The 12857-nt window shown below is 43.3% G+C and overlaps 1 protein-coding gene across 5 annotated transcripts in view; it reads right to left on the bottom strand.

The window, feature by feature from the left end:
* RBM6 (RNA binding motif protein 6) overlaps positions 1-12857 on the bottom strand; it is a 483691-nt gene that overhangs the window by 432863 nt on the left and 37971 nt on the right. For all 5 annotated transcript variants that reach the window (XM_029599637.1, XM_029599633.1, XM_029599634.1 and 2 more), the window contains exon 2: positions 10432-10544. In XM_029599637.1, coding sequence (XP_029455497.1) covers positions 10432-10475 — 44 coding nt within the window. In that variant the 5' untranslated portion in view covers positions 10476-10544. The remainder of the gene's footprint in view (positions 1-10431; positions 10545-12857) is intronic.

Below are 12857 nucleotides of genomic sequence, written 5' to 3'. Positions count from 1 at the left end.
TTGGGTGAATAGTGTTTGTCAGGGGTCGAAGTCAAGCCATCAACGTTTGGATTCGAGTCTCTGGCAAAAATACTCTGCCCTGCTTCATATCGAAGCGAACTCAGAGATACTCCAGAGTCCGAACTGGCTGGAAATTGCTCTTGGCCAGATTCATCACCCAAGCTACCTCTTGTAGTAATTAAACTACCTTGCGAGAAGCCCGAATACTATCTTCCATGTTCTTAGCTCGAATCAACCAGTCGTCCAGATAGGGGTGAACCAAAATGCATCTTTGCATAAGGCCATCGCTACCACCACCATGACCTTGGCAAAGGTCCTGGGTGCAGAGGCCAGCCCAAAAGGCAAGGCCTGAAACTGGTAATGATGATTCAGAATGGCAAACCATAGGAACTGTTGATGTTGCCAGCAAATGGGAATATGCAGATATGCCTCCTTGAGATCCAGAGACGCGAGGTATTCCCCTGCTTGTACTGCCATTATGACAGAGCGCACCATTTCCATCTTGAAATGAGTGACTCACAAATGACAACCGAATCCCTTCAGATCTAGTGTGGGTCAAAAGGACCGTTCCTTCTTGGGCACGACAAAATAAATGGAATAATGACCAGTATTTTGCTGCAATTCAGGAACTGGAATCACGGTTTTCAGTCTAACAGCCTTTGCAGCGAGGCTTCCACTGCTACCCCCTTCTGAGGGGAGTTGCCTGAAGATATCATAAAGGCATCTGGTGGAACACAAAGAAATTCTAGAGCATATTCGTCCCAAACCACTTCAAGGACCCATTGATCCAAAGTAATCTGGGCCCACTTGTGATAAAAATAAAATGGGAGCCCACCTATCTCCTATACCAATAGGTGAGCCTGCAAATCTTCATTCGGAAGATCGACGGGCTCCACCTTCCGGAGCCCGCATCCTTTCAAGGACTTTATGGGCGAAAAGACTGCAATCTACGGAAGGACGGGATCTCTGGGAAGAAGTTCCCCTATAAAGCCAAAAATGCTGGTAGTCTCAAGAGGGCCACCTGCCCAAAAAGTCTGGGAAATCAACTTCTCGTCTTCTGGCAAGTGAGGGACCTGGATTTCCCCCATTTATTTACCATTTTCTCCAACTCACTGCCAAACAAAAGCAAACCCTCGAAGAGCAGTTTGGTGAGATTGAACTTAAATATAGCATCTGCTGACCAGTTGCTGTCTAGCCACTATAACAGAAGCAACTCCTCTGGCAGCTGTGCAATCCAGGTCACAACCCGTATCAGCTAAGAAGGCAGCCCCCAGTTCTACCACAGGTCAACTATATATTTTATTTAGATTTTTATATTCTGCTTTTTGACACTTCAAAGTGTACATCGAAGCAGATTACATTCAGGTACTATAGGTATTTCCCTATCCCCACAGGGCTTACAATCTAATTTTGTACCTGTGGCAACAGAGGGTAAAGTGACTTGCCCAAGGTCACAAGGACAGTTTAATTTGAACCCTGGGTAATAACCACTAGGCTACTCCTCCACATCAGATTCTTGAGAAAGGCACCAGGTAGCTCAAGCTACCATGGACAACAAAAAGCAATTTGCAAGTTCATTGCCACTGCCTCAAAGGCTTGCTTTAGGATAGCCTCAATTCTATCTTAAGCATCCTTAAGCGCTGCACCTCCCTCTACCGGGATGGTAGTTCGTTTCGTGATAGGTGGGTGCTTTGATGTGTTCTAAGTGAAACGCAACTGCTCTCTGGTCTGCGGATCCAAGAGGTATAAACCCACCAAGGCACGCCCTCTTTAAAGGATGTATCTGGTGCACTCCATTCTAGGTCAATCACCTTTTGAATAGCAATCAGGAGGGGAAAAACGAAGCCTTGCATAAGGTGACCAAAATGGGGTCCTCCTCCTGCATTCTCAAGGAGTCACCCCCAGGGTCTTCAAAGTCTGAAAGATCTGGCTCGGCAACTCATCTCTATGAAAGAAATGTTCTATGTGGGTCCAAATCTGAGAGAATCTCCCCTACCTCAACAGGGGAGCCACCGCCATCATCATTGGTGTCATCTTGATCCACATGCATTAGAACCTTGTCAGGGCGAGAGGAGGCAAGATGGCGGCATAGGCGGTCGCACACTCCTGAGCTCCGGTATCGCAGAAGTTTTCATGCAAAAAATGCCAGCTAAACGGAAAGGCAAGCTCCGTTCCTACCCTTCTGAAGCGGAGTTGATGGCAGCACAGCGATTGATCACCTCGTATGCGACAGCTAAGGTGTTTGAGACGGGAGGAGCAGGCTCCATTGAGGGAACCTTCGAGGAAGCGTCGGTTTCCCCGGGAGAAGTCATCTTAAGCCCCCCGGATCCTCGTAAGCCCAATATTGTGTTTCCTCCTGAACGCCTGACGACAGCTGAGGCGCAGACCCACGAGGCCAATGCGATTGGCTCAGCAGAGGGGGGGTCAGAGGGCGGAAGACGCCGAGCTTCAGCAGCGGGAACCCGTGGACTCTGGAACAACAGGGGCAGAAAATTCTTTTTCGATGCCCCCAGTATCTACCCCGACTCGGGAGGGGCACACTGAGGCCCTGGATGGAGCAACGGCGTCGACTACACCAGGAGGAATCAGACTGGATGGAATATCTCCGGTTTTGAAAACGGGTGAGTCAATGTCTAGACCCCGTTTTTCAATGCCTGTAAAGCCAGATAATATCACTCTGGAAACAATATGGGACATTATGGCCGCGCTAGTAAAATCGATCGGCGGGTTCCAGGATAATTTGGAGGTAGTAGAAAATAAATTGGAGGAATGTGTAAACCAATTGGGTGAAATAACGCCAAAATTGATAGCGGTTGAAGCTGAGGTAAAAAAAAAACCAAGAGTGCAACTTGAAGATTATAAAGGATATAAATCTGGTTTCAAAGAGATTGGAGCACTTAGAAAACTTCTCAAGACACCTAAATTTAAGATTCCTGAACTTTCCTAAAATAATTGGAGAGCTTCCCTACATCACATTGAAGAAGTATTTTGTTGAAACTTTAAAATTTCAAGAAGAAGTCCCACCAGTGAATAAATTGCATTTTTTGTCTATTTCAAATAAAAATAGAAATGCTCCGTCGTTGAATGTAAATGAAGGGAACTTGACTAGGTTTCTAGAGGACTCAGCAATGGAATACTATGAGACTGCAACACTTATGGTATCATTTATTACAGAAAAAGATTTATCTGAAACCATGAAACGTTACTTCAAAAATATAGAATTACAATTTAAGGGGACACAAGTACGTGTCTTCCCAGATTACGCCCCTGTTACTCAGAACAGGAGGCGTGAGTTTCTTGCTTTAAAACCTCAAGTTCTTGCTCTAGGTTTTTCATATATTTTAAAATATCCTTGTAAATGTATGGTAAAATCTGCAACAGATACGTTTGCCTTCCAATATCCTGAGCAACTGAGATCCTTTTTAAATGCACGGAGAGTAATTAATATTACCAATCCATAATTAACATCTACGAGGATCATAAAGTAGTAAATACCTTTTTCTATGTTAGGCCAATACATGCATTTGTATGTTTATCTTGCAAATATCTTCCTTTATATTTCGTTCTCCTCTCCGATGTTTCGTGTGGGATACAAATGTATAAAATGAATGTTTGTGAAAAATTTCTTGCCTCGAGTAATGGAGGGTTAATTAAGATTATTGTATTCCTTTTCTTTTTTCTGTAAGTGATGGCTTGCTGTAAATTTTGAAAATTAAAAATAAAATGTAAAAAAAAAAAAAAAAAAAAGAACCTTGTCAGGGCACGTTGCACCACAGCATTTGACTGTGGTGGCAGACACAGGAAACTCTGAGCGCACAGACCTAAACTAGTAGGTATTATTGACTCAGACGATCGCACCTGTAGAAAGGTCTGTAATCCTTGGAAGAAGTCCACCCAGGAAAAAGGAGGACGGTTCCATTCCAGACCCCATAGGCCCAAACCTGCAAACCTGAGAGTGTGTCTCCCCTGAAGACTCAGCTAGTGGATCAACCGAAGGAGGGAACACCCGCATCATGTCGCCTTCAGTCCCACTCTCCTCAGACCAAGGAGATGGACCATAGTCGGTAAAATCAGAAGAGGCAAATCCCCCACAAGCATACAGGCAGCACCGACAAAGGCTTGAAGAAAGCTCCAGTTGAACAGCCCTGATGTGGATGCAGCACAAAAAGAAAAGTATTTAGGCTTCTTTGCCACCGGTGCCATGTTTGTAATGTGCTCAGATAGACGTATAGGCATGCGCCCTGCCAGACCCAAAAAACGTGCATCCAAGTATCCGTGCATAAAAAGCACACACAAACTGGGCACACAAAAAAAAACGTGTCCAGGTACACGCGCTTTAAAAAACACCCAAGCTTTGAGCACAAAATTTGCACCCAGAAAGGATGCCCAACCTGGATGCACAGAATGTGAGTCCAAAAGAATGTATCAGACACGCACACACGCCCAAAAGGAAGATGCGGAGGTAGGCGTGCAGCACACGCGGAGAACACACTAAAGAACATGCAAACTAGGGGAGTCCGAGGAGAGGAGAAAGAGGGAGAGACTTTCCAACTCGTACCAGCACTCAGAGGCCTACCTCGGAGCTCCTAGGAGGTGAGAGACCCCGGAACATCCCACGTGCCTGCCGCGGGCGTAGCGGAGAGGCGGAGCCTGAGTGACATCAGCAGGAAGTGCCTGGAGCTATAAGTTGGGGCGACAGACGGCGCGCGGCTTGGTCCGGCTTAGGCCGGCGAAGGCTGAAGGCTGCCGGGACTCTTTGAAGTGCGGTGTGAGGAGGACTCTCTTCAGCTGGAAACTCTTCTAAGTATAGTTTTGGGTAAATTTAGGATAAGTACTATCTTGTATAAGCTGTTTGTTTTGTACCATTATTTTATTACGATATGCCTCACTCTAAACGTAAAGGAAAGGTCAGACAGGAAGCCTTAACCCCTGTGAGACCAACCTCTATTCAAACAGCTATTACAGGATATTACCCAGTGGCAGAAGTGATAGCCTCGGAGTATCCCATTGAAGGAGGAAGTGGTGAGCAGCCATCTCTCCTTCCGGGAGAAGTAAGTCTAAGTCCCGGGGCGCCATTACCACCTTTCCCCCCCTGTGGTGCTGCGTCCGACCATGCAATAGGCTCACCCTCCCTGCAGAATGCGCTTGGGGGATTGAGCCCGATTAAGGAGTTCGTGGCCGTAGGAGAGTCAGTGCATGTTGAGCAGGAAGATGTAATACTCCCTCCTTCGGGGGAGGGACCTAGTAGGGTTAGTACACCTACTAGTAGGAAAGATTCAAATGTACCCATGGAGGCTAGTGCTAGTCAGGAATCACCCATAAATAAATTGGATAGGGGAGCTGACTGAGGAGAGACGCACTTTTGAGATATCGAGCGCGTGGAGACTTACCCGGCTGAGAGGGACGCTGTGCCGGAGAGAGGGAGATCAGCCCCGCCTATCCAGTAACATCATCTAAAGCGCCGCTGTCCCCTATTTAAACCTGAGGACAGCGGAGAAAGGTGGGAGCTGACTGAGGAGAGACGCGCTTTGAGATATCGAGCGCGTGGAGACTTACCTGGCTGAGAGGGACGCTGTGCCGGAGAGAGGGAGATCAGCCCCACCTATCCAGTGACGTCATCTAAAGCGCCGCTGTCCCCTATTTTAACCTGAGGACAGTGGCGCGCAGCCGCCGGCGCGCCAAAGGGGCGCGCCCCTGGGAGAACTTTTTGGCTGTTAAATCCCTGAATTGAGACTTGTCTCTTTACGTGAAGATCTGAATGGGAAAAAAAAAGGAAGGCCAAGATGGCGGTTTCAACACCTACGAGGGCAGAGGTAACAGGTCCGATGGATCAGCACCTCGTTAGAAGGGTAAGCCAGACTATAAGAGAGGTCATCCCTGACATTTCTTTCTCCTCGGGTTCCTCCGGTAGCCCTGCCGAAAAACAGTTACCCGTAGTAACCTTAGGGGATGATGGAGCCATTAGAGATTCAGGCTCCCAAATACTGGCAATAGCATCGCCAGACCCGAGGGTTCAATTGTCAGGGACACAAGATGGGCCTTTTACCTATTAATGAACTACCTAATCAATTTGAAATACCTGATGACCTAGTCCCACCAGATAACATCTCTCTGACTGATGTGTGGAAGGTGGTCACCAAAATGGAAAGGATGCTATCCTTTACCATAGCCCAATCCACCACTTTGACTGTTGAAACCAGGAAAACTTTGGAGGATCACAGTAAAAAGTTTGTTCATTTGGAAACTCAGATTGAGTCACAATCTAGTCAGATAGCAACGTTACAAGCAACTAGTGTTGTATCCATAAAGGACTCTTTAATTATGCATAAAAAAAATGGAGAGTTTTGAAAATGCTTTAAGAAGAAAAAATTTAAGACTTTTAAATTTTCCGTGTTTTAGATTGTCATCAGCCGTAGAACTATTTAACAAATATGTTAGAGAAATTCTGGGCATAGTGAAGGAATTAACCATATCTAAGATGTATTATTTGCCTGTTAAGAAAAGAGATACATCAACCCCCGAAGGTGGGATTGATGTCTTGGTTTCAGAAAGTCCTAATCTAACTGCGTTTTTAAAGTCTTCTATGGACGACATTCAAATGAGAGCCACCTTGTTAGTGGTATTCAGTTTGGAGAATGAAAAAAATCTGGTTCTTCAAAATTACTTCAGAAATAAAGATAGTACATTCTGTGGTCAAAAAATCCAAATCTTTCCGGATGTTTCAAGAGAAACTCAGATGAGACGGAAGCTTTTTTTAAATTTGAGGCAGAGAGTGTTGTCCCTTGGGGCAACCTTTTACCTCAAATTTCCGTGTAAGTGCATAGTCACCTTTCAGAGAAATAAATTTGTATTTTTGGATCCGCCACATCTAGAATCTTTTCTTGTAGATAAGGGTGGATAGGCTAGATGACCACCCTCCTTGGTACGGGATATAACTGGATAAATTAATAGTTTTCTCCTAGTGTTTCATAAGTGTTATGAAAAATTTTCCTTTTATAATTTCCTGTTAATAGCTCCCCTTTAAGTGGACTGGATATTAAGTTTACATGATGAATGAGGGGAAATGAATTTTCTGTTTATATTATTGATGATGTGAATTAATATTTTCTTGTTTTCATTTACATTTGTATGAATGTTGAAAAATATAATAAACTATAAATTAAAAAAATAAATAAATAAATTGGATAATTCAGTACAAGGTGTGTTTTCAGGAAGTCCCTCAAATATAACAATGGATACAATCTGGCATGCCATAATTGTTTTACAAAAGAATATTGTAAGTTTAAATACTAACATTAAAGATATGCAAGCTGTTTTGCTTAACATAAATCCAACAGTGACAAAGGCTGAGAAAATGAATAAAATAGAACAAGAAATAATGCAGATAAAATCAGTACAAACAACAATTATTCAAGGTGAAAATCTGTTATTAAAGAGAATTGAAGGTATAGAGAATACTATCAAGTATACTAACTTGAGAATTGTAAATTTTCCGAAGTGTAAATTGATTTCTCCTTGTGAGCAATTAAAAAACTATTGTTCAGAAATACTATCAATGTCAGGAGAAGATTTTCCTTCAATTTATAATGCCTACTTTATCAGTTGGAAAAATGAAAGTTTAATAGCACCAAATGAGGTAGAAACATCACTCAATGTTACAGATTTAATAGAATCATCTTTCAGTTCCCAAGTAGAGAAGAGAGGCACTCTGTTGGTTAAATTTAAACAGATGTCTGATAGAGATAAAATTTTGAAAATGTTCTTAGTAAAGAGAACCTCTCTATACTTGGGACAGAAAGTGTGGATATACCCAGATTTATCTAAAGATACTCAATCAAGGAGAAAAAGGTTTTTGACTTTAGTAAATCAGGCTAGGACATTTGGGTTACAAATTAAATTGAGATTTCCCTGCAAATGCATAATGTACAAAGGGGGTGAAAGATATGTATATTATGAACCAGAACAATTGGAGAGATTCTTGGAAGCACAACGAAGCCAGGGTGAAGAATAGAATCTATTACCTAAATATGGCATAGTTAAAATGTTTTCTTCCACTCATTCTTATCCGAGATAGTAGTAACATGTTATTTCCTGTTTTATTACTGCTCATATACAGGACTCCTAAATTTTAGTAGTTTGGTAATTTCAGATTTGAAGGTTATAAATTTGTTTGTTTTCAATATGTAAAATGTTAATAATGACCAGGTGGTTATTTAACCTTCTTCTCTGTTAATTTAATTCAATTGAAAGATTGAATATTTGTGAAAAATTATAAATAAAAAAAAAGAACATGCAAACTAACTACCGTGGCCTACCACATGCAAAAAAGGAGAAGCCTAATAGCAGGGCCTAGCCAAAAGATTGCTCAAGCCGCCATGCCTAAACTGCCTCCACACCTCACAGAACTCCCTAGAGACATGAGCAGAAGAAGGTGAACGCCAAGGAAATAGACCTGGTAGGAAAACTCCTCACTAACAAGTTCCTCTCAGCCTCTCTATTTTTTTTAAATATAAAATAAACTTTTACTTGAGCTTAGCCCTCCCTAGCTGAGAGCAGGAATAGGTCCCAGCTATGGGGGGAGAACGAAAGCCTTCACCACCGAACCTCTTGCAGCGAGCAACCGCTAAAAAAAAAATTAAGTCCACACCAACCAAGGCTACTGGACTGAAGGCTCTCTACTGAGGGAGGGACCGAAAGGTATCACCTCAGGAGGCAAGCGGTACTATATAAACATCTCGTCTTCTACATTTTTTTTTTTTAAACAGGCATTCCCCAGTAGAGAAATGTATGTCCATCATTTGCTGGAGACGGAGAATACTGGTGGGCTGATGTCAGAGTGGGACTATATATCCATGTCATCATCTTTTGCTCAGTCTCCATCTGCTGGCAGATATACATAACCCACTGGTGGAGATTTGCCTGCTGAGTGCAGAGGAACTCTGCTTCTCCAAAGACAAGTGGGATGGCAGTCCTCACAAGTGGAGAATCCCCAGCTACAAGCTGTCCCAAACAAAAAAAAAAAGGGGGAACCAACAAGTGCCAATGGGCACAACAAACTAAGGCCTGCCTAGATTTTCATTCTGCTATAAATATAGCGGAATGAATATATAGCGGAATGAAGAGCCGCAGCCAGAAAAGGGGCATGGGAGGGCGACAGTGTGCACCCGGCCGCATTGCAGCGGTGCGTTTTCACCCCTTAGCGCCCCTGCAAAAGGTGTAGTTATTTCCAGCGCTACTGCCGGCAATAAGGCACTAACACATGCGATAACAGCCCATCCATTTTGAAAAATGACCCTGTTTACTTGTTGGCAACAAACCTTTTTTCCATTTTATCATTTATCCAATCAGGGGCAGCCTGGAACAAAATAGGCCTTAGAAGGGAATGGAGTTGGGTTCATCGCCTCAAACAGATTCTGCAGGACAGACTGGCCAAACCTACTGTCTTGATGGGAGTCTCTAAGCAAACAGTACTGAAATGTAAACTGGAAGAGAACTCCATGTTGCAGCCTTGCAGATCTCCTCCACAGAGATAGATCTTAGGTGAGCAACCCAATGCTGCCATGACTCTGAGACAGCAAGTCTTAACATGGCCCATCAGATTAAGTCCCACTTGGGCATAACGGAAGGAGATGCAACTTGCTAGCCAACTGGATGTCGTCTGTTTAGCAATGGCAATCCCCAGTTTGCTGGCATCAAAAGAAACAAAAGGGAAGCAAAATCGAACTCAATAGCCAAGAGGCGATCAATAAACTTGACCAGGCACAGGCAGAACGGAAACTTTAAAAAAATAAATAAATAATCTATCAAGGGAACTACCATGGAGGTGAAACAAGACCTTGGGGTCCCACGACAAACAATCCTGCAATTTTTAATCCCAAGAAAGAACATGAAAAGCAGGAGATAGTGAGGAAATACAACCAGTGGGCTCCATGGAAAACAAGAAACTGGAAGGGCCCCCCAAGTGGTTATGTGGTATATTCGCATGCTAGGCATGCCCAGTGAGGCACAAAGTTCTAGAAACTTTTACATAAAAGGTTCCAGACTGGGCGGCATCAGATATCATCTACATGTGAAGACTGCCATCCTGCTTTGTGCATTATCTGGCATGTGCACACACAGAGTCAGGAGTGAAAACAAATTTAGAAAACCTAGTCAATAGCCAAAGTTTTATCAGCAAACATTTTTGTTGATCTTTTATGCTTTTTGCTCCAATTCCCTTCCTTTACCCATTTCCTTCCCCTCCCAAAGCTTGCTCCTATCTCTGTGACCCAGTGGCAGGTACCAGAAGGCAAATTTTAGTCATCCTCCTAGTCTGATAGTTTCTATGTGACACTGGGATTTATTTGTCCAGGGTATAGATATTGTATGGCAGTTTTTCATTTTCATGTATTAATTTACAACAACTTTCATGAGCTCCTAGTATGAACTCACCGGAAAGGGCCTGTTCTATTTGCAGGCCGAGGGTCTCCCCACATCTTGCTCCAGGGCTAGTACGTCAGCAGAGAAAGGAGTTATTCTATCCAAAGCACTGGATCCAGCAACACCTGCAGGAAAACAGCAAAGTACTGAGAAATGGAAAACTACTCCTGACATAAAAGTTATCAAAGTACAGAAACCCAAGACTGTGGGTTTAAAGGTCAGATTACAACATGCTTATTGTGTGCCCTTACGCAAGCCAATTATCAAACTTATTCTCTTTTTAAATTTACGTCCATGATCAATAGCAATATATGTTATTTCAGGCATGAGAATGTCAATACATGGAATTAATCAAGTACTTCAGGAGTTTTTAAACCAAGATCAATTAAAAGTTCATCCCACAGCACCAGTTCTGCTTACCAAAAGTGGCCCACTAGGTACTCGAATTTCTGAAGGGCTCCAAGCAGCCTTCTTCCTGCCTGGGTTTCAAATTCATTTGAAACCAGCAATACCTCTGATTAATACTATTTATAATAGGAGATGGGGGGAGATGGTCCGGGTCAGAGACACTATGGGCTTTTGTTCATGGCTACACTGGACATTTCCTCATGTTTTAATCATACTCCCCCTCCCATTTATCTAGCCATTGCTATGATAATCCCCAGCCTAAGAGAAAAAGATCATGGCTCCCTCTAGAAATCAGGACAAGTACACCAATAAACCAGTTAACAGATATTACTGTTGAGTGATGGCTGGGCTTCTGCTGTCTCCACAGCATCGCCTGTCTCTACCAAAAATTGATTACTGTAACTCCATGCTGCTGAGCTTACCTAAAAGCACCATCCAACCACTTCAACTCCTCCAAAATGCAGCAGCCCGTATACTCAACAACACCCACAGAAATGAACACATAACCCCTGTACTCAAACATCTGCATTGGTTACCCGTAGCTTCTAGAATCACCTTCAAAGCGCTCACACTAATACATAAATCCCTTCACAACCAAAACATGCACTGGTTTAAAGAGCATTTCACCTTTCACAACAATAATAGACCCACGAGAAAACAGTACCTGGCCACACTGCATACCCCCTCACCCAAGCTCACTAAGCTTCGCACCACAAACAAAAGGGCCCTCTCCCTAGCAGGACCGTACCTTTGGAACAAACTACCAGCCTCACTCCGCCAAGAAACCTGCCCTAAAATATTCAGACAAAACCTTAAGACTTGGCTCTTCAAGCAGTCTTACACCTAACCGACCGCTCACACTTCCACCACCTCAGTCTCTCTCACCCTACTACCAACTCAGCTTCCCAAATCCTTTTACAAGCTAACCCCTGTACATTATTTGTATATAGCATGTTCTTTCTATTCTCCATGCAACTTGGGAATTTATGTTTACTCAACGTTCACTAATTTATCTCTATACTAGTTTATATTCCTCAATAGTTATGTGTTCCCTATAAAGCCTGTTGATACTTCTGTTCCTTTTAGTTATGTGTTACCTGTAAAGCCTGTTGCTAATTTTTGTTCTATGTAAACTGATGAGATGTTCCCAACGTTCGTCGGTATATAAAAGCCATAAAATAAATAACTAGCCCAAGGAGCAAAAGCTGGGTCTGGGAACTTAACTTGGGTCTCCAATAAACCAGTGATGCTACTAGGTCATTAGATCAAGCAGATCAAATAATTTAATATCTAATAACACACTATTAGATATCTAAAGCACCCAGGGTTGGAAAACAACCAGGTGCAGTTCCCCTGGCACTCAAATCAGGGAAAGACAATGCTGGTGGGGCTGAGAAGAGATGCATGCAGCAGCTGCCACTACTGCCAATGAAGCCTGGGAAGAAAAACAGCTGCTGCCGCAACTGGTGAGACCCAGGACAGGGACAGAGATAGCAACTACCCTACCACAAGCAGTGCCTAGTTTACAAAGAGACATAGCTGCTACTGCCATAGATGGTGGAAACCAGGCTGGTGAGAAGTAGCTGCTAGCAACTAGCGCCAGCAGGACTTGAGCGAGAAAAAACAAAAAAACGGCTAATAATGCAAGTGGTGGGACATACGCTGGGTAGAAAATGCTGCAGCCCAACACTATCCCCTGTCATTAGACTGGAGAGAAAAGAGAGGAAGAACCTTGAAAGAGGAGGGAAGGAGGAACATATGTCTGAAACAGGGGAAGAAGCTGCTAGGGAAATGGAGGGCAAGTCACCAGGTAGCAAGGAAAGAAAACTTGGGCACCAAAGAAGAATATTGTATATTTTGGATCCATGGAAGATTTTTCTCTTAACTTTTTTTTTTTTTTTTGGAGGTGAGAAATTGCATATCTATCTTTCCCTGCTTTGTTTTCCACTCTCCCCTTCCTTCAGCTTATTTTCCTTTTCTTCTCTCCCATCAATTATCCCTTTTTCCCCCTCTTCCATCCCTCCCACCCC

The sequence above is a fragment of the Rhinatrema bivittatum genome, chromosome 4, assembly GCF_901001135.1.
Source record: "Rhinatrema bivittatum chromosome 4, aRhiBiv1.1, whole genome shotgun sequence".
Taxonomy (NCBI): Eukaryota; Metazoa; Chordata; class Amphibia; order Gymnophiona; family Rhinatrematidae; genus Rhinatrema; species Rhinatrema bivittatum.
Note: the sequence above shows the minus strand (reverse complement) of the source record. Positions and strands in the feature narration are given on the sequence as shown.